Genomic DNA, 22,807 nt, shown 5'->3' on the forward strand with positions numbered 1-22,807 from the left:
AACTCGAGCTAAGTCATCTTTGAGAAGTTGATCGATGGCCTGAATATCATTATGAAAAACAAATTCAATACAATAATTATTAAAAATTAAATGTGGAGCTTACCTCACGAGCCATCCAAGCTTTGTGACGACTTATATATTTAATGTTCCATCGAATACCGTAAGCGGCAATCAAAGATTCAACCTCGAGTCCTAAACTACATTTAACTCGATCAAATTCCTTCCGCCAGGCTGAAGAGCTCGTAATCCGTCAAACAATAAAATCAATCTATGCAGCAGAGTCAAGTCAATTGAGAAGGTTCAAACCGAAGAAATAACAAATTGCTTTGGAAAAATACCTTAGTGAGAAGAGAATCAAGCTTGTTTGCTTCTCTGCGATGAGTTGGTTGAACTTCATTTTCAAGAGCAAGAAATGGATCTTCTGCATCTTGTGTATTGGCGGCGTCCCACTCGTCTTCTTCAAAATTGGCTAGATCGGGCTCTACATCATCTTCTTCTCGTTCTGCAAGCTCCTGTAGGTTAGGTTCTCTGTCGAATTCATCCACAAGTGGTGGTTGAGGTACATCTGGTACCTCAACTACAGGCCCAAGGTCAGTGATTTCAGATTCTTCTTCTTCTTCTTCTTCAATTATATCGGGAACAGGGCCGCGCATGGCCGACTTCGTTTTCCTAGGAAGGGGAGTTTTGAGACCGAGTGCTGTGAGGCCTGCGCCAACAATTAGCGCCATCTTGTGGCAGAAACAGTAGATGTGCATCGTGGATGGATCCCAAGTGTATTCGGCGATACAGTCTGATTCGAGGAACTGGGCGTGCATTTCCCTCGCCATGGTGTTGTTGTTAGAACCGGAATCGGTGGTCTGGCAAAGGAGGTGGATAAAGCAAACAAAATGAAAGAGCATGTCAGTTCTATTTGGGTTTATATCAAGAGACATCATGAAGAAGATGAAATCGTAGGAAAAAGATAAATAAGATGAAAAACTTATCTTGCTAACCAATCCCCTCTTGACAAACACATTAACCATGGGCTCCGCGAGCCATTTACCTTTATGTTGCCATGCCACCAGCTTCAGGGTAAGGTGACAAGTTTTGAATTGCCAGTCTTTGTCGATAAAGGTGACCGCGCCACCGATAAAACCGTGGCGGTTTCCTTTAGTCGTCCACACGTCTTGTTGCAGGCAAAACTTGCTTGTCAAGCCCTGTGGTAATATTCAAATGGAGATCAGTACTCGATTCTTTGAATAAAGTACTGAAAAACTTACCCTAAGCTCATCAAAAACATTCTTCTTCATCGCAAGATTCAACCTCTTTGCCTCTTCTGCAGCCCATCGTCGTCCATACAAACGTGCTTCAGGGCGTAGGAACTGCACTGCGGATCGTAGCCAAGCGTTGTTCATTCGTGACCATGGAAGTGCTTGACGCACAATCCAAACGCACATCATTTGGTTGAAAGTCAAATTGTCGAAAGGAACCTTTTGTCCTATAGTGACAAACGATGAGAGAGTCCCAGGTTGATTCTTCTTAGCAACCTCTTCTTGATGCGCCAACTCTGCCAACGACGGTGGCACTTTCAGACCTGATCGTCGAGCTTGATTTCGACCAGCGCATCCAGTCTTAGAGCGACCAGGTGCCGGGTTGCCGTCGCGGTGACACTTGAGGTTGTTTGTTAAGTTACTGCGGCTGACCCAAACGATAAAAGGGTGGTTCTTGTTTGTTGAACAATGAAGACAAGGATATGAGAGGGGGGGGAGATCCTGATCCTGCAGATTAAATATACAAAACGAAAAGGAAGAAACATCAATATGATTGAATGGTTATGAATTTCAATCAATCAATGAAAACTCACGTCTGTGGGTTTGCGAAAAGGTTCGCCATAGTACTGAAGAAGGTCATCGTTCTCTTGTTTACTTAATTTAGGCGCTCGTTGTTGGACCTTGTCGTTTTCAATGTCTGAATCGGCACGTAGTGTATCTTTGGTAACGAAAGCGGAACCGGTTCCGGTGTCTATAGCCTGTGAAACCAAAGTCGTATCATTAATTTCAAGAACTTGTAATTAATGATACGATTAAGGTAAAGATATGTAACCTTTACTTACTGGTGATTTGTTAGTAGTCTTCCGCTTCTTGTTTGGTGCACCCTTTTTCTTTTTCTTGGTGGGTTCGCTTTGCTCGACTTCAACCCCGGATCCGGATTGGGATTGGTCCTCGGAAAGGTCAATGGCAGCTGGTCTTTTTGTAGTTAACGGGGTACTGTCAATTGAGATTCGACGTCGGCTATCTGGGCTGGGCGAGACCATTCCAGGGTTCGAAGGTGGATGTCGGATACGTGTAGGGCGGCTAGATGAAGGAGTCCCACCACCGGGAGTTTGTATTTGTTGTTGAGAGGAAAACGAAAGAGTGATATGACTTGAGAGGACTGAAGGATGCAAGAGAAGGCTCAGAAGGTACTCTGGTACTGATGATTAGATTGCTAAGTGAGGAAGCACTATCTGTGCGCTGAGCCAAGTATAATAAGAACTGCTAAGTACATAAGTGTCTAAGTACTCGTAGCGCTACATGGGTCGTAACACCACTCCCCCTTCCATGTCTCAACCCCCTCTTGCAGGTTAGCATCTATCCACGGGTTGGCATTAAAAAACCCGTTGGGAAAAAGCCTCACCCTCTACTTCCTCCGTGTCCTTTTATACCTATCTTCAGCCTTAGGATATTTCCTGTTAAAATTGATTACCATTTCTTGAGCATTCTTCACTCCTTCCTCCGGTTCCCATGAGTCATGTTCTTCCCCATATCCCTTCCAACTTATTAAATACTCAATATTATTCCCCTTCTTTCTTTTGTCTAATACTTCTTCTACTTCATATTCTTCATCATCATTCAATATAATAGGTGGTGGTTGTATTTTATCTTGACCTTGAATCTTGCTTTTCTCAAATCTTCGTAGTAAATTAACGTGAAAAACTGGATGTATCTTGCTCATTGATTTCGGTAAGCTGATTTTGTAAGCATTTTTTGACACACATGACAATATTGAAAAGGGTCCAAGCCACCTATGTGCAAATTTTGCCGTCGGTCTGGTAGTTGATATATGTTTACCATTGAGCCATACCTTTTTGCCTTTCTTCCATATCGGAGTTGGACGTATCTTTTCGTCGTATTTTGATTTCATCATTTCTTGCGTCAAAGCCATTGCATCCTTGATTTCTCTTTGAACATCCTTGATTTGTTCTATTCGTTGTTCTACTAAAGGTAAGCACTGCTCACTCGCAGGAACGTCAGTGAAATTTACATCAAAGCCATAGTTTGCTTTGAATGGAGATACTCCTATTGCCGAATGTTGATTGTTGTTATACGAGAATTCAGCAAAGGGTAGCAGTTCATACCAATTGTCCTGTTTGTACGACGTGAAATGCCTAATAAACAATTCGACAGCTTTATTTGTGATCTCTGACTGTCCATCAGTTTGAGGATGGAACGCCATTGATGCCTGAGTTGTGATACCAAGTCTTCTGTTGAAATCTCTCGTAATGCGTGAAATGAATATATTTCCTCTATCAGAGGTGATGGTCCTTGGTGTTCCGTGTAGGCGCCATACTTCTTTGACCATCAGTCTTGCAAGTTCATCTGATTTCATATTCTTGGTGCATGCAATAAAATGCGCCATCTTCGTTAGGCGGTCTACGACCGTCAGGATGCTGTCAAAGCCATTTGAGGTGGGTAAATCAGTTATCAAATCGTAACATATGTCAAGCCATGGTCCTTGAGGGATTGGGAAAGGTTGTAAACTGCCAAACGGTTTCTCAGTTCGGGACTTTACCCTCTGACACGAGCCACATCCATTGACATAGTTGTTTACAAACGCTTTCATCGATGGCCAGTGGTATGCTCTCTTGACCAACGCCAGTGTCCTCATTCGGCCCGGATGCCCTGCAAGTTTACTATCATGCCTTGAACGTAAGATCAGTAATTTCAGCGAGTTGTCGTTTGGTACTACAACCTTATTTTTGAAATACAAGACGTTGTCGATTAACGTATAGCCTTTCAAGAGCTTGGAATTCGGCATGTCTTCACAAAGATTCATAAGTTCCTTAACTTTCGCATCCTCTCCCGATTTGCTTCGTATTAATTTGAGTAATTCTGAATCTTTGATAATTCTTGATTCTGTCGTTTGTTCTTCAGTTTCGTCTTGCATCAATTCATGTGATTCTTCAGTTTCCTCGTTCTCAAACCACATGTCTGCCAATTCCAGTTTATCTACAAAGGCGTCATCGGGTAGGTTTTCTGGTTTGAGTAGCTGACTGAATGTGAGTTTAGTTCCTTCAGCAGGCATCAAATCCGGCCTCCGCGACAGTGCATCCGGCTTCGTTGATTGCCTTCCAGGTCGAAATCGAATTTCGAAATCGAAGCTTCCAAGGATTTCGGCCCATCTGGCCTGACGTCTCGTCAATTCTTTTGTCGTCATCAAGGATTGCAGGTTCTTATGATCAGTATAAACTATTACGTTGAGCCTATTTGGGTTACCTTCGAGGTACTGACGCCACTCTTTAAACGAGGCTACCACAGCTAGCAGTTCCTTATCAAATATCTCGTAATTTCTTTCTGCTTGAATCAATGAGCGAGAGAGATATGCTACTGGGTGAAGTTCATGATCGTCGTCGGAAACTTGTGAAAGGACTGCTCCTAGCGCATAGTCCGAGCAATCACATTCCAAGATGAAGGGTTTATATGGATCAGCTATACGTCACACTGGTGCCGTTGTGAACGCACTCTTCAGAGATTCGAAGGCTCTATTCCGTTCGTCATTCCAGTGGAACTCAACTCCTTTCTGAGATAATTCATGCAGTGGTCGTGCCATTTTCGAAAATTGGTCTATAAATCGACGATAGAAGTTAGCAAATCCTAGGAAGGTTTGAGTTTCAGATACGCTTTTTGGGGTGGGCCAATCTTTAACTGCTTTCACTTTGCTTTCGTCCATCCTAATTTGATTTCTTGATATAATTAATCCTAAATACGATATTTCTCTTTGTGAAAATTTGCATTTTTCAGGTTTCAGCCATACATTTTGCTTCTTCAGGATATCTAAAACCTCCTTTACTACCGCCTTATGATCTACTCCAGGTCCAGTATAAATCAGAATATCATCTTGGTATGCTGCTACATCTTTGCCTATATGATTTTTCAATATATCTTGAATAAAGTACTGAAAAAATCCTGGGGCACCTGTTGGTCCAAAAGGCATTACCAGCGGTTCAAATTGACCTGACTTGCATATGAAGGCAAGTTTTGCTTCATCACCCTCTCTAACTTGTAAGTTGTTGTAACCGTTCCGCATGTCGAGACTGGTGAACTCGTCGGCATTGAGTAAACTATCAATAAGTTCCATTGTTAGTGGTAATGGATACTTATTCTTGATGGTGACTGCATTCAGCTTCCGGTAGTCGAAACATGGCCTCAGGTTGCCATCTTTCTTCCCTGTGAAGAGTACCGGCGCCGCCCACGGAGATGTTGTCCTACGAATGGTTCCATTTGTTAGTCCTTTCTCTAACATCTCATTTAATACTTCAGTTTCTTTAGGTGATAATGGAATGATCTTTCCCGCTTGAGGTACTGCTCCTGGATCTACTCTGAAATCGTAAGGACGGTGAGGCGGGAGAATGTTTGAATTGCTCTTTTCAAACATGTGTAGGTATTCATGATAGCATTCCGGCACTAGTTCCGCCGCTGACTTCATAGGTGCATTCTTTGTCTGATCTGCTGCAATTCTGGCTGATAGGTTCCACGAGGTCTTTGCTGCGTCAATCATGGCACTTGTGGGCTGGAGAGATCGGCGTAAATCTTGCATGGTCTTAGTTGCCATTGTTGACATCGGGCGAGTTCTCCTGGTAGCTGACTGTAATCGAAAGGGAAAACGCTTGCCAGCTAATTCATGAGTCTTTGAAAAGGAGCTTGTACACGTACTCTGCGGGGGTTTAATTGAGCTTCCATGAAGGATCTCTACCCCCTTGCCAATTTGCCTCGCTTGCCTCATCGGCTCCATGTCCTTATGGTCCAACGTGGTGTTTTTCGGCTCAGGCAACACTGTTTCCTCAACAGTGGCAGTTGGTGTATCGGTTGTTTCATTCCTATCGCTGTCTATAAAGTTTTCTAGAAGGCGTTCCTGCTTGCTCATTTTTTCTTTGGAATCTGAAGTCTTAAGCGAATTGTACTCACATTGCGGGGGTGTTAATGAGCATTGTAGCTCCACCCCCTTGTTAAGAATCCTAGCTTGCCCATTTGTTTCCGTCTCTCGGTTCATTTGGGCTTGTTGCGGTCTTAACAAAGTCGATTCGGCGACTGCAATGAAGGTGCTTTCGTTCAGCAATTTGCCATTACTCCAATCAATGATGTGATGGTTGTTCTTGATCCAGGGCATTCCTAAGATTAAATCATACTTGTCTCTTAGTTGGGTAACAATGAACGTCGTGGGAGGAGCTTTGGTGGAGTTGACGTGAAAATCTCCGGTGTGAGTTATCGCAGATTCATGACCACTGAAACTTGTCACTTTTCGAACTTGTGATTAAAGCTCAATGTGAAGGTGGTGTTTGGTGACAAAGCTTTCACTGATGGCTTCATGTGTAGCACCACTGTCAATCAGTGCTTGTGCAGGGGTCGTTGTGGCATTTTTAATATCAACAATAGTAACAAGGTCTATAATTCTCGTGTCTTTAATTTCAAGTGAATTGATGTTACTAAAGTCTACAATTAAATTGGATTTGCTCGGGGGAGGCACAACTAGCACTCCCGAGCATCGCCATTTTTTGACCCCTCAGACCTTCCTTCTACTTTCTCTTCATCTTTAACTCCATCTAATTCTGCAACTCTATGTTTGAATCTTCCATACCCTCCATAACCTCTTCCTCTCCAATTCCCCCTTCCTCCTCTTCTACTTTTTTCATTTCGTTCAGTACAATCTCCAATATAGTGATCCGTTTTACCACATCTGTAGCACGCTCCCACTGCTCCTCTACGCCTATACTTGTCATTTGTTATGTTCAGTCGGCAGGCTGAACAGTCCATCGCATCGGGATCAACAGATGTCGCAGTCGGGGAATTGGAAGTTGAAGCAGCAGGATAGCGAAGTAGGTCCGGGGTACGCTTGTGAAGTTTATTGCCCAGTTTAATTGCAAATTTGGACATTTCTTCTACATCGGTGAATTCTTCCTTTACCATGAATAATGCAACTTCATCTTTTAAGCCTTGTTCGAAATGAGATACTAATATGTTTTCAGGCCATTTGATAACTAACGATAATTCCGAAAATTTGATCCAGTAATCCGCTACTGACTTAGTTTGCTTCAATGCACAGAACTCTCTTTCAGCTTTAGCAACTCTCTCCGAGTCGAAGAATTTAGCTTTAAACGAATCAACAAATTTACTCCATGTAACTTGGCCCATCTGAGTTGAATCTAACAGACGATCAATGAGAGATTGAGCCCATACACTAGCTTTCCCCGTTAAATACGACAATGCGAAAGCCACCTGGGCTTGTTCATTAATGAACGCAGCGTGATTCATCTGCATGTAAAGGCTGATTTGATTCATGAACACTTCTGCCTTCTGGCCTTTCGTTCCTTCGAATTTATCCGGAGTTGCGATCTTTGGAGGTTTCACGTGTTGAGCCGGGGCTTGTTGTACTAGAATTGGAGTCGGGATTACAGCCGGGTGAGGTGTTGTATTGCCAGTATCAGGCAGAACTGGTTTGTCGATGTCAATACTACTGGGATTGTTGTTCAGATTCCGTTCGACACTCAATTTAAGTTCTGCCCATCTATTTTCAGCCTCCATTCTTAATCTTTTCTCCTCCTCTAAACTCGCAGCCATTTCATCCATTCTATTCATTACAGCATCCATATCAAAATTTGACATTGTATCGTGGAATGATTCCTCTTTACTAGAATCGTTTCGTCCTGAACTTGAAGGACTGTTGGGTAATGTGAAGTTAGGCGTGATGGCGTTTAAAATAAGGTTTTAAGGTTTAGAGTTTCGTGCGGGGTATCGCAAGATCGTCGATACGTCGGAGATAGAGTGAATTCAATAAATTATACTGAATTGCTTTTGATTCTAGATTCTTATTACTCTTCGCTATCTTTCTTTGATTTATACTCTTTTCAATTTCTTCTTTTCTTTCAATCTTCTTTTAATTTTAATTTTTTCTTCTTTCTTCTTTTCTTCTTTCTTTTTAATTTCCTTGATGATCTTCTGTACTTGAGTTCTTCCCTTGGATCCTAAGATGTATAGACTTAGCAATATGATATGACTTGAGAGGACTGAAGGATGCAAGAGAAGGCTCAGAAGGTACTCTAGTACTGATGATTAGATTGCTAAGTGAGGAAGCACTATCTGTGCGCTGAGCCAAGTATAATAAGAACTGCTAAGTACATAAGTGTCTAAGTACTCGTAGCGCTACATGGGTCGTAACAAAGAGTGGATTGAAGAGGCATGATGATAACTGGGATTAAATTGAATGAACTTGGAATATAGGAAAGGGCAAGATAAAGTAAAACTGGAAGATGAAAAAAAATGAGATAAGAGTTGATTTGACTGCGAATGAGGGATTGTAGGAGTGAAAGAAAGGAAGAATCGCTTGAACTGGAAGTTCGAAAGGTGTCCTTGGCATTTGAGCAAGGCACTCGCGCAAGGGGTGGTTTTGAAGATCGAGTTGATTGGGTCATTGAGTCTAGTTTGATCATGACTGCTGGTTTTGATGTTTATTGGTGGGGGATATAGAAGAACTGACGAATTCGGATGCAGGTTGAGCTAAGTAAGGGGTTTCGAGGAAGTATTTGACCAACTTGGGAATGGTCGAGCGAGGAAGGATGAAGGTTGTGGTGCCCTCGAACCCACGAGGGCACAAAACTATGTTCCAGGCGCTGAAAACGCTGAAACAGCTGTATGAGCGCCCGCAGCACCTGGAGCGCTGCGTAATTAAATAAACCCCAAAACTGTTTTTGAAAAGCGCTGCTTCAAAAACGCTGCAAATATTTCAGAGATCTGAAGCGTGGCTGGCAGCCGCTGAGCTGAAAAACCACGAAGCGCAGCTTAAAGAGCTGCGCTTCAGCTGCGCTCCAGCTTTTCCTTGCGCTGCTGGACCGGTGTTGTCACAAGTCTCACTTCTGGGCGCTTCCTAGTATCCCCATTTCTTTTCTGTGAGCTTCTGAATTACCATATATATAATTGTACATCTCATCACCTTTTGTAGGCTTTTGACAGCAAAATTATTTACTAGAATTTAGAGTGTAAGCCTTGTATCTTTATTATATTCAGGTAACAACTAGTGATACTTGGAATTTTCAATATTTGACCCTTATATTTCTCTTCAGTATAATTTTTCTGAGTTTTGGTTGACTCATGCTCATTTTGGTTGTTTGTTTTGGTGCCTGAGTGCGCCCAGATAAGTCTACTATTGAAATTGGTGTCCTCTTCTTTCCGTGTTCTCATTAATCCAAAGACTTGAAGGTCTTAAGTTTAATTTTTATAGTCATCAGTCCCTTATCTGGAAGGATATTTATTTTGTTTGAAGTCTTTCACTCACCACTCAAGACTTATTCTTGATCTTTTGTGGTTGTTTTGTTTTCAGTTGTCTTCATTCCTGCCCTTTTCAGCTCTGCTTTAAGCCAGTTCTGAAAGAGTTCAACAACACAACTTGGGGTTGCCCTCTTTAGATGTGTGCCAAATATACTCTGTCTGCTCCCTGGTAAAATTCAAACCACAGGTGGGAGTAGACACAACACGCAAACCCTGCTGCCTCAGTCTGGTAAAACTTCACTGGGATGATACAGCTGCGCTGCGCAGTTTTCACTGTGGGACGTCCCACCATTGTCCAATTGAGGGCACCCCAGCGGGAACCCTGGGTTGTAGTGAGCCTTCAATGTACATATATCTAACATATCCCTTTCTGGGTGTTTGATCTCAGCCTTCCCAGCCCATTTCAACCAGTTTCACTCTCTGCTTATTGATTAGGAAAGCAGTCACAATGGGGCAATGCAGGATGGACGTAAGTACAAGTTAAGCTTAGGTCTTAGGTGAGCTCAGGTGGTCTCAATAAAAGACTGATCAACCACCAAAAGGGTATTGAGGTGTCTTGTAAGTGTGAAGTTCCTGTTACAGAAAGTTGTGTGCTTAAAAAGCACCTTCACTCACCTTTGGAAGTTGATTCCCTTGTCCTCATCAAGACCCATAAAAACCTTCCTATCTCAAACAGTTTGACTCTGAATCAAACTTTATCACCCAGCATGTTTTTCTTCAAGGTATTCCTTGTTGCTGTCCTAACAGGCAAGTGACTCAACATTTGCCTCCCTGTTGTTCTGAAATGACACTGTGTTTATTGACAGAATCAACGGGAACAACCTGGACAGACAGGTGTGAGTTTTGAGTGTACTCAAAGAAACTCAGAAGTGATGAAAAGGGCAGATGAATCAATGCCTTACCTGGACAGACAGGAGTGAGTTTTGAGTGTACTCAAAGAGACTCAGAAGTGATGAAAAGGGTGGATGAATCAACTAAAGGGATCTCAGATCCCTGATCAGATCAATAACAACACAAGTTCAGTCAGATAGTCTTAAAGGAGAAAGAATGATCCGGAGAGATATGTGATGATGAGGTGTTGTAGTTGAGGAAGTTAATAATAGATGATTATTTCTTTTATCAAGCAAAACCAAATATAAAGCATGAAAGCGAAATTGACAACAAAGATTAACTCATACCTGATCAGATCAATAACAACACAAGTTCAGTCAGATAGTCTTAAAGGAGAAAGAATGATCTGGAGAGATATGTGATGATGAGGTGTTGTAGTTGAGGAAGTTAATAATAGATGAAGAAAAAGAAACTTCCTCAGATCAGGAATTGATAAGCTAGATCATGCGGTTCAATTAGTGGTTAGGTTAACTAGACAAAAGGTTGTGAGTAAAAACCATGAACAAACTACATTGTTTTGTAAGTCAATTATAAGCGCGCAAACAATAGAAAAGAAAGAGATAACAAGATAAATTTAAGTAACACATAATGTAGTAGTTTGGTTCCAACATCAACACCTTACCTGCAAGTAAGCAGGAGAAACAAGAAATGTGGTAGGGAGGCCTATAAGGACCAGTGAGTACCTGTCCAGGTGAAAAACATAGAAGACGTAAACGAGAAGAAAAAGAAGAACTCACTCTAAGCATCCAGGTTCCACATGGTGAAGGAAGAACCTGGAGCTCAAGGGGGAGTGTGTATATAAGAGAAAAACTTTGCACACACACAAGAATCTTGAAGTAAGGGGTCACAGCCACATCCAAATTGGGAAAGACTAATAACGTGAATGAATGAAAACTTCTTCTCCTCCTCGCTACACAAAACCAAAAAAGGAAATAACAACACAAACACTTCCACCATGCTCATTCCCAAAAGGGAACAAAACAAAACACTGCACTTCACAACCTGATCACTACTACGTCTACCCCATGAGCTCGTGATGGACTTGAAGCAGTTCGATTAATATCATAACATGTTCATCTCCACTCAAGCAAATCCATCATTTGATTTATATAGCCACCATTTCTGCTGTGTCTATCCCAGATGACCAAACATAAGCAAACCACATGCACTGTGAACATCATTCAACTTCCCCAAGTTGGAAGAGGAAAATGAGTAATAGTACAGTTTGTCATAAAAGGATCCAATACTGCACACCTGAGCCATAACACCCACACTACAGATGTGCAGCAAGCTAAGCAAATGGTTGTTTATCATGTACATACAGGTCTGCTCAGTTTTTTGCCCATCAGAAAAAATAAATCACATGTTATACCACATGTAACTTTTTTGACTCTGAAAAAAGTGTCCCAAAAATTCACTACATATAATTTTGTAGCTGCTCAGGCAATATTGTTGAAGCTATTTCTTAGTAACAGAAAGGGTGTTACATGCAGTTGACTTAATGAGATTACATCAAAATGTTGAGTCAGTGTATGTAGTCAATCTTTTGAATGCTTTTGTCAATCTGAAAAAAGTTACAGCATGTATTACATATGAATAACTTATCCTGATGAGCAGATAACTGAGCAGAACTGTATGTACATAATAACCACCTATTCACTGAGCCTGCTACACATATGTAGTGTGGGTGGTATGGCTCTGGTGTGAATTTATAGATCATTTTATGACAAATCATACTCCCAATCATTTTTTCCTGCCCACTTGGGGAAGTTGAATAATGTTTGCAGTGATGTCTCTTTGTTTCTTCTCAAAATCAATTTTAAATCCCGATGCTTCCTAGCGCTTGGAGTACTGAGATCATTTTATGATTTTGCTAGCAAAATTCCTCAACAACAATCTACAGATGTCAATTCTAATACCGTAGTCAAGAGAGACAGAATTTAAGTGCAAGAAACTTATGAGGATACCTTGAAGGACTTTCCCTTACCTGATTTTCACTTGAATTGGATCAACAATGCATTCCAAATTTCCAGGCCAGGCCAGACCCAAAATCATTGCTTCCCAGACATATGTTGAGCCCTCTCCTGTCAAAATCTTATGGGACAGGCTGTACATGGAATGCATAGGTTGTGTTGGAAATTCCTGAACTTATAAAACTAGGTCAAACTACATTTTTCACATTTTTGCAAGGTCATTCTATGTTGGATTATGGATTTTTAATGATGAGATTAGTTCCTTATACATGGTGAAATGAAAAATCAAACTCTCACTGGCAAGATGTTACAATTATTTATCATTTTTTCATTTTCATTCAGCTTGCTTAGATGTGATCTATTCTGAGATTTACAAGGATTCTGATACCCAACACCCACAGGGTGCAATATGGACCCTAAATTGTGTTAAAAGACAATCAAGACTGTCAACGGGTATTTAGCTAACATGTGAAATGCTGTGATCTCATCTGTGATTGCTCAATGTTGTTTCATGATATCTTTTCATTTTACTTTCCCAATTAATTTTGCCGCACATCAATCCCAATGTTTTGCTAAAAGTCTTGGTATATATATATGTGTATCTCTGTTTCATAGTTACTCTCTTTCCCCATCTGTTGGAAAGAGAGTATGTATTTCACTACCTTTTTGCTCCAGTAGTGATACCAATTTCTCAATACTGTTACATTCCTATATATCAACCTTTACATTGAAGCTTTACCTGTACTCACTTTATCATTCTCATCTCTTAACTTTTCCTCCCGAAAACTTAGGTACAGATACAGCTATTTTTCTATCTCGTTATCATTTCTCCTTAACTAGTGTGTTCATATGTCCTATTCTTTGTTGTTTGTGTTTTAGTTTAGTTTACCCAATTCTGCACACTTGTGGTTGTGGAGAAGGTGCTTACCTTGAGCATGTTATTATCAGGTTAGCATAATATATATTTATCTGGTGGAAAGAGAATTCCTATAGATCAAGCTTTACATTGAAGCTTTACCCGTACTTACTTTATCATTCTCATCTCTTAACTTTTCCTCCCAAAAACTTAAGTTAGTTTACTCAAGTCTGCACACTTGTGGTTGTGGAGAAGGTGCTTACCGTTAGCACATTATTATCAGGTGTTCCAAGCTATTTACAAACTGTCTTGGTTGTCTTTTTTGACAATGCACTCACCAAGATTTTGCACCTCCATCTATGCTGACATTTTTGATGAGCCCCATAAGCAGCAAACGAAGGACATTGAGACAAATATGAAACTTGTTCACATAACTTGAGAATTATGGTATACAAATATCGTTCTGGAGATTTCCAGAAGGTTTTTCCCAGAACGCCATAACCCTTCTGGTGTTCTGGCAAACTATATTTCTGTGAACAAGGTTCCACTTTGTGTCGCAGTCATGTACTCAGGATTCTGGTATTCTGGACTGCTGAGGCATTCAAACTTCCAGAACACCAGAATGCCAGATACCAATATTTTTTTTCTTTCTGACGTTCTGGGAAAAATCTTCTGGAAATTTCCAGAACGATATTTGTATACCATGAATGCAGATTAGTTGTTATTTTTGGGTTGCTAAGGTAGTAAAAGGTCTAAAAGGTGGCCACCAAAAGTGATTGGTTTATAGTATTAAAAAATTGACATATCAGGTGGATGTGTGATCATCACATATGTGCTTGATAAAAATCTGATACCTGTGTCAATATAGAGATTGATTTGTATGTAGGTCTGAATAAAAACAAGTTCACATGGATCAGAAACCAGTCAAGGGCAGTACAGCATTCTTGCTGGCGCCATGAGATTGATAATGATGAGAGATGATGACAGATCTCACCTAACTCCAAGGGACAGACAGGGCTTGAGATCAATTTAACTTCCCTGGGGAACTACGCCTTGATGAAAGTGAGGGCTAACACATGGAGATTGCCATTGTCTATTGACATGTGGTTTTGAGGTCAAAGAAAGTGGCATTGATATCGCGCGATAAATCTTTTGAAGGTTCTAAAAAAGTTGATCTCGAATTTGGATAACATTTTTTGATGTACAACTTGTTGATCACATGGCTGCATCAAGACCAACGGGATACACATATTTTCGCTTCTTTTTGTTGTTTTAATTTTACAGGTGGATGATGGATCGGCACACAAAATTCAGCCTTCGAAGGCAATCGCATCTCCAAGTGGCTTCTTGAGCACCTGTTTTTGCAGACCACAGGAAAGGATATGAGGTAAAAGAATAGAGATCTCATTTTTCCTTCTCGTATGTGTCGATTAATGACCTTACCATATGGTGGGCCATGAACCTAACTAAACAGGAAATGAGAGATTAGGAAGATAGAAGAAGTCTACATCGTTCCTACTGTACACTGGATGATAGGTTGCGAAGGGTTTTAAGCAACAGCTTCATGTGTCCAGGTCACACGTGATGGCGTATTCTGCCACTGGTAGATGGCCCACAGGGAGCAAGGGAGCCCAGTTTTCAGACATTTTTCTCTACACATTCCAGTCGCAGGATATATAACAACACTGATAGCGGGTTCCTGTTGAACACACACTTGGCATTCTCTCTTTCAAACATCACACACTCCTATCGGTATCCTTCATCATATCATACAACATGACACTCCTTTTGAGAACACTTGCCTTGGCGTTTAGCATGGGTTGTGAGTCCTGATTGACATCCTATCGCACTTGACTGTCGTAAACTGAAATACTGACCTTTTGTTTTCATAGCTTACGTCTTGGCCTCTGCCGGAGGAAGTGGCAGGTACCTTATCATAACACTTTTCTTTCTCAAGCTTTCCTTCGCTCTAATCAGTTCTTCTTCTCTACATTCCCCTTCTACACCGTACTGATAAAAGTATCTAAAAACTTTGTGACAGTGAATTTCTTGTTCAGATCGGCTCATCCCTAAGAGATACTCAAGTGGCTGTGGAAGGACACGAACATAAAATCCGTGCTCTTTGTTCAATGGATCAAATTCCTGAAGACAATTTTGAGTTTGCTGAAAAGATTAGCTCTGAATTGACTGGAATCTCAACCAATTTAACCAATTTAAAAAAAAAGTTTGATAATTTGACGGCTCCTAATGAAGCTCTTGTGACTCCTTTGGTGAGTCTTTTTATCTTTCTATCTGATGTGTTTCAAATAACATTTAATTGATGGGCAAAATATGAACCGTGAATTCGTGTAGAATTTGACCATCAATGCGACCACTGGGATCTTGAATTCTTTGATGAATTCATACAACCTTGTTACAGCGCTACTTGGTCCAGCGATGAGAGAGAAAAACGAAGGTGTGTGCTTATCATCTGCTTCAGCTTGAATTGAGATCACACCATTCTGACAAGTCAAAAAAAATCCAAAACATTTTCATTCACTTGATTAGTGGACTTACCCGCCATCTCATTAGCCATGACCAAAGTCTTGGTAGAATTATTTGCCAGATTCAAGTTAAACATTCGAAGTGAAATCCGTAAAGGAATCGATCTCAACGCATTTGAGAAAGCTAAATACGATTTCAACAATATCGCTTACCTTTTTATGGAATAAGTGTAATCGGATGTATATATAGACCATTCAAACTTTACTGATACATAGTACTATAGTCTCTCGAAAGTTTGCCACAAGGCTATGTCTATGGAAGGAAAGATTTACATTTCAAGTAAAAGTATTTGTTCAAAAGACTCAAGTGTTGTAAATTGCAAAAACCTTTTATGGGAGCCACACTGATAGATACTATTGCCATAGATGTGTGATAGATAGTCGTGTATCTCTTGATAGAAACAAGTTTAGCTGAAGTGAATAATCAAGTCATTGATCCCTTTGAAGTATTGAAACAAAAATTCACACACATTTCGTGCAGAGAGTTGAGTGCCTCAAGCGGAGCACATTGAAAATCATCAAACTGGATGTAGCACAAGAAAGGTCAAGGCTGTGAAAGTTCAATCCTTGAGCTATATAAAAACAAGAAGGTATATGTGTGAGTTGTTTTGGGTTGTAATTTCTAAATTGACTTCGTGTTGAGATCATGATTCTTGATTACAAGCTCAGATCTGGTACGATATCTTACTTTCCTGAATGTTGGATCAAGAAAAGACAAAGTGGTGAGTGTTATGATTTGCAAATGCAGTACATAAGTGTTGTGTTGGCTGAGTTTGTTACAAGTTTGCCGATAGCCCTTGTTTTGAGAACAGAAGTTGAACCAAGAATTACTTAGTAGTTTGGAAATCTTAACTCGCTTCAGCTTCTCATCTCAACATTGATACTTCTCAACATGAACTCAACCTCAACCTCACCTGAATTCGAAATGGAAATCGAACCAAGTGGCTTTTCAAAATCGAAATGTGGTTATTGTCATTCAACATCTCCAACTTCACATCAATTTGGATTTTGGGGACATGGACTATCACCTCAGGTCAGTTGTTCTCTGATCTCATAATGATTTCTATATCTAATCTAACTAACAAACTTATACTTTCATCCATCGATCAATCAATAGTATTATCAAAAACTTCTTAACGCAGGATGGAGAAGATCTGGTTCATATCTTTATTTACCTTATCATCCTTCCACTTGTTGTCCACCATACCCGATCAGATGTTCAGCAAAATCATTCAAACCTACCAAGAGTCAAAGGTCGGAATCTTGATGATCAATATCACCTTCATGTTCCTTACCATCCATGAGATGCTGACTTTGATCTCATTCAACCTATCTCTTGAAATTCAACAGGCAAACTCTCAAACGTTGGAAAAACTTCCTGATCGGTCCTACAAGTGTCGAACAAGCTGGATCATCATCATCATCATCAAACAAACCGTTCGATCTAATCGATCTTTTCAATCAAGCTGAGTCTAATCCAAAGAACCCAGACTCACACGATTTCAAAGTTGAGTGTTCAAATCATTCATATCCTAGTATCATAAATACTTATCTCCTATACCGACTCTTTTCACAGATCAAACTTGAGCCTGCCGCTTTTAGTGAAGAAAAGTATAATCTATATCAACGTTATCAAGTCGAAGTAAACAATCTCTTCTTTACTATCCCAAAGAAATGACTCCTAACCCAATCTACGTGATCTCTCATATCTATTAATCCAGATTCACCATGATCCACCTACCAAAACCACCCGATCAAGTTTCCACTCATTCCTATGCGAAAGCCCATTCTCTTTGATTCCCATTCCAAGCTCAAATAACCTTCCACCAGTACCAGGAGCTTATCATGCATCTTATTATCTAGATGAAAAATTAATTGGTCTTTCTGTTTTAGATATCCTTCCTGAAGGTATTAGTTCAGTTTATTTTATTTGGGAACCTACTCTATCATCTCTTTCTTTAGGTAAGGTTTCGGCTTTAAGAGAATTAGCTTGGATTCAATCTTGGTTTCAATCGAATGAAAAGTTACCTAAATTTGAATATTATTTTCTTGGTGAGTGATTTCTTGAGTTTGGTATCGAATCAACGTCTTCCTTTTGTCTCTTGGAATTGAGTTTTGGTTTTGTTGAATTGAATTTAAAGGGTTTTATATTCATTCTTGTACAAAAATGAAATATAAAGCAGAATATCAACCAAGTGAATTACTCAATCCTGTAAATCATTTTTCTATTCAATCTCTTCAAAATCATTTAATTAAACTCATCATCTTTTCTTTTTGGGTTCTTAGTTAACAAAACAATGGCATTTCTTTCATAGCTGTCTTCCAAAACCAGAGGAAACAGATCATCCAATCTTTGAAGACACAGATCCGACAATTCAACAAGAACGTCAATTTGATACTCAAGCAATGCTTTATTTTAATTCACCCAGTACAACTCCATATGTAAGTAAAATTCACCAAACTTATCAAACTTAACTCAACTGTCTCTAATGAGTTTCTCTTCATCCAAGCTTTTCTTAAAGATGGATATTGATACGTTGATAGAACTTACAAAGGTTGCATTAGGTGAAGAACTTTCAAAGGAAGTTGAGTGGATTACGCAATTTGATGTGATTCAGTGATGACCAAGATCATGGCTTTTTTTGTTTTCAAGTCATTGTATTTTTATTTTGAAATCTAAAACCTACATTATTATTATCAAGTTGACCTTGAACTAAATCTTCGTTCAACTCCTCTCATCCTGTTGTGAGATTATGGGGAGATTTTTGTACAGAGTCATTTTCTCTTTGCCTACCTGGTTCATAGACTTGATTACTAAAAGGACAGATGGTCCTGTTACTTTACCTGATACCAAGAAAGTAATTCAACTCATAACCCATATGCTGATTTTTAAATCAGATGTCTGACATGTCAGGTATAATTAACTGTTGTTCCCTATTTATTCTATTTAATTACAATTTTTCTTTACCGTCCATTCATTGGATCTTTTGCACCATTTTTTTATCTTATATTGTAACTCCACTCAATTCACTTGCGCGGTTATAAACCTTTTCTTGTTCTTCTCCAGGTTCTAACATATTACCAAGAGTAAGTAAGGTTTCAGAAAGCTAGAAAGAAGATTTGGGAAATCGAATAGATCAATTTTCAGTTAGATTAATTTCAACAAAGAAAAAATTAAGTTGGAAAGACTACTGAACTTGAACATTCAAATCTTTGATGATTTCTTGTTTTGTATCTTTTAGTGATGTATCATTTTCTAAGATTTCAATCGCTTTTACAAAAGAAACCTCAGCTAAAAAAACATATCTCGATCCGATCAATATCTTTCAAAACGTAAAAAAAGGATGTCAAGAAGAGAGATTAACAAACCTAAGTGAAGAACATGTAAAGTGTCTTTATAGATCGGATCATTAACATCAATCGCAAATCCTTCTTCTTCTTTTTCGTGTTCTTCTTCTTCATCTTCTTCAGGGAAATATTTATCTTCAATAGATTCAGCTAAACTTGATCCATGAAGCAAAGACGTTTGTGCTAAATGAAATACAATTGAATATTCCAAAACTTTAATCAAATTTAGATCATCAAAATGAGAAAGCTTGGAAAGTTTTTCTATAAAACTTTCAAGTAAGGTTTGAATTAAATTAAATAAGGTTTGAGAACCGATTTCAGTAAGGAATGAGTCATCCCAATTTGGTGAAATTGATTCGATGATTCGTAGTGAACTTGTAATTAACCAAATCGTTTCTGATTCAGAAAGATTTATTTTAGAGATTTCTGCTTGAAGTGTTTGACTCCAATTCTTTAATGTTTCAAGACTTGATTCGCTTTGGATTTCGTTTTCAGGTTTTAATAAGCTTTGGATTAATAAAACTGTAGGTTTAAGTAATTTAAAATCTTCATGAGTTTCGGTAACAGATTCTAAAGATTTTAATGAGATCCAAATCCATTTTTCTAATTGATTAGGTTCATCTACTCTAATTAATTTCTTAATAGGTTCTTGACCAATTGGATAAATCAAAAACCCTAAAGAAAATGAAGCCCAAGCCAAACAAGAAAAAACCAAATCTTTCGAAACCGTTTCTTCAGAAATACTTGTTGAATTGGTTGATGATCCTAAATTCATTCGACGTTCACATTCATGACAAATCCCTCTTAACAAATTACTCGATTCATTTCCAAATTCTAAGTTTTCATATAAATAAAATCGGATTAAGGTTTGTTTTGATTGAATAACAAGTTCGTATAAATCTTCAATCGTTAATCCATCTTCATCATTTCCTTCTTGGTTTGATTTAAATCCAATAGTCGTAAATTGTGTTTTATTTTCCACTGCTTCTGTTGTTGTAGTAGTTTGAGTTTCATCGGTGGTACTGGTGGTCGTGCTTGGTTTTGATTTTTTGGTTGATTTACTCGCTTTTAATCCAAGTGGTCGTTTAACCATTTTCGTTCTGTTTGTGATTTGAGATTGGTTAGTTGTTAGTCCAGTAATGGTTCGATGGCCTGGAGTGACTCTTGACAAATTCTTTTGGCTTTGCAAACATTTTCACATGCTGTAATGATCTGGTCTGACCCGGCCCTGGCCTTCGGGTCGCCCGGTGGAGTACGCCCCGATAATTTTGACAAAAGCCCTGGTCCGAGGCCTCACAGGGCAATCAAGCTTAGTGACCTCCAACAACTCCAGGCTAGTGACCTTAAAGAAGAACTTCAGGCTGGTGACCTTAAGAACAACCCCAAGTTGGTGACTTTAAGGACAACCAGATTGGTGAACTAACTCACTCTTTGATCTGTTACTATAAGGATTAAAGGAAGGTCTTGGATCCAACCTTCAACTTATAATAATAACCATTTATTATAAATTATAAACCTCCTCCTCAGGAGTCAACTAACTGAAGTCTGTCTGGGTTTATCCAAACAGACTGTCAGTCCTTTTTCTTCTTCTTCTTTCTTTTTAAGTGAAAACATACCATTTGCCCATTTAGTGAGCATTGAGCACTTCCAAAAGAGTACCCAACCCTCACAATCCTATCAGTATCTCTCACTCTGGATTCATTACCACAACATCATTCCTTGATCTGTTCCTATCCTTTTTTTTCTATCATTGTGAGTTGTGTGCCAGTTCTGAAATACTTGATGGATAATTTTGTTTTTCACACCAATGGAAAAATTTATCTTGTAAACGATAGAAAAGGAATGTATAAACAGAAGTCTTGAAGCAATTCTTTCCGGTTTATCCTAAAATGGTTAACTTCCTTTCATTTTCAATCACAACAGGGCTGAGGAATCCCTCCTTAGTCATCAATCAACCTACATTCACTGCCTCACATGGTGTAAGAAGCTTGATGTTTTGTTCACTTAACCCAAAGACTCAAGTCTTCATCAATTGAGTCAAGAACATAATTGCTGATGCTGATATAACCCAAGCATCAATTTGAAATTCAGCAAATGTTCAACTTTTGGCTTTGCTTGCTCTACCTTCTCTGATACAGATCAATTGATTATACCACATTATCTTGCTTGATTAAGTCAATTGTTTACTATTTTGCTTTGTTATCTTCTCACCTCCTCATGGGACAAGGATCATCATCAATTGATCTGAAATCTCACAAGGATATGACACTGATCAACACTCATTTGTTAGCACATCTTCAAATCTTGTGGCATGTTCCGGTGCTTGTCCTGGGTTACCAGAGTTGAAACCTTGCAGTGCTAAAGCATAAGAATTTTGCTCTCAAGTCAAACCAACATTGACTCCTGGAGTAGCAAATGGAAGTAGACCTACAACTGCTGTTCCGGTCTTGCCCCTATTCCTTCTACACTGGAATGAATTTGTACTACAACCACTCAAAGTGCTACTTCTATGTACACCTACTTCTCAACATTTTGCTTAAAAAATCTGGTCAAAGCAAGATTGTGATCTGTAAATATTTAACCAGAATTGAGTTTGGTCTTCTTATCATTCATTTCATTTGAAGATAGGTTTTTTAAAAAAACCACTCTCATATTCCTTTACTATTCAAAATTTCAAGAAATTCACATTTCTTTTTTATTTGAAACTTCTTTTGTTCTTTTGTCAAACTCTTGTATGACTCTTCATAATATCGTTTTTTCAATTTCTAATTTATTGAAGCGATCAATTCTCTGGCTTTATCATTGATTTGGCTTTTACTTGAAATCTGAATCAAGTTATAATTTCAAAATCGATCAATTCCGATTACAACCATCATCCTTATTTGATAAACTCCCTGCGCTTCGTCTGATGAATCGTACTCGTTCCTAGCATTTTATTCTAATCGGTCCTTGATCAAATTCATAAAGGTTGACCACGATTCCGCGCTCGAGTTGCGGAGGTAAATGTGCTCAAGCTTTCCCAAATTGACTGTAGTAAGTAGTGATTGTCGATCCATTTTGAAAGACCATTCAAAATGCTCCGAGTGCCGGAGCAGCGAGGACGCTTTGAGTGGTACCCAGTTTATGGTATTCAAGCCTGTTTACCCCGAGCAATAGGTCCAACGGTTTCCAGCTATTGCTTCTAGGGAATTGATGGAGGAACAAAATGGTCACAGGTCGGCTTGGGTATACAAATCACTTTTACATACAAGAGATGAGTGACTCTTTTCAAGAGACTCTGATTTCATGGGCCAGACTTGGTTAGGTGTCTCAAATTCCCGTCCTCACAAAGGTTTACTTTATCTCACAATTCTTCCATCGTATTTATCAACCAATAGATACATCCGTACCAAACTTGCGTACTCCATCCTCATTTGTATGTCAACATCTGATATATGTACCGCTCCACGCCCTTTAGTCAGCACTGAGACTTTGATTTGGACTATTGTTATTTTCAATTTCTATTGAAAATTTTCTCATCTTGGTTCTACTCTCTATGCTTTAAGTTGAGCTTCTCTCGGGTTTCCCTAAAGCTCCCGGCTTGAAATCGTTTGTTAGGCGGTGCTGATTGTGCTGATGAACTACTGATACTATGAAGTG

General features: G+C 39.3%; 3 protein-coding genes across 3 annotated transcripts; 2 read left to right on the forward strand and 1 right to left on the reverse strand.

Annotated features, from left to right (window-relative positions):
* Positions 1 to 15,053: 15,053 nt before the first annotated feature.
* Positions 15,054 to 15,988, forward strand: MELLADRAFT_93544 (uncharacterized protein; the record flags this gene model as incomplete). Its single annotated transcript, XM_007405937.1, has 5 exons — positions 15,054 to 15,099; positions 15,170 to 15,203; positions 15,319 to 15,547; positions 15,630 to 15,732; positions 15,825 to 15,988. The coding sequence occupies 5 exons, from the start codon at positions 15,054 to 15,056 to the stop codon at positions 15,986 to 15,988; spliced, it is 576 nt and encodes a 191-aa protein (XP_007405999.1).
* A 724-nt stretch (positions 15,989 to 16,712) lies between these two features.
* Positions 16,713 to 18,519, forward strand: MELLADRAFT_115462 (uncharacterized protein; the record flags this gene model as incomplete). The annotated part of the gene is made up of 8 exons (XM_007405938.1): positions 16,713 to 16,853; positions 16,938 to 17,074; positions 17,171 to 17,327; positions 17,397 to 17,462; positions 17,542 to 17,872; positions 17,962 to 18,032; positions 18,107 to 18,262; positions 18,331 to 18,519. The coding sequence occupies 8 exons, from the start codon at positions 16,713 to 16,715 to the stop codon at positions 18,439 to 18,441; spliced, it is 1,170 nt and encodes a 389-aa protein (XP_007406000.1).
* A 1,104-nt stretch (positions 18,520 to 19,623) lies between these two features.
* MELLADRAFT_70991 (uncharacterized protein) lies at positions 19,624 to 20,333 on the reverse strand (the record flags this gene model as incomplete). Its single annotated transcript, XM_007406129.1, has 1 exon — positions 19,624 to 20,333. A coding segment is annotated over one exon (636 nt), but the record flags the coding sequence as incomplete, so codon positions are not given.
* Between the last annotated feature and the right edge of the window lie 2,474 nt (positions 20,334 to 22,807).

This window comes from Melampsora larici-populina (assembly GCF_000204055.1).
Source record: "Melampsora larici-populina 98AG31 unplaced genomic scaffold MELLAscaffold_5, whole genome shotgun sequence".
NCBI classification, from domain to species: domain Eukaryota; kingdom Fungi; phylum Basidiomycota; class Pucciniomycetes; order Pucciniales; family Melampsoraceae; genus Melampsora; species Melampsora laricis-populina.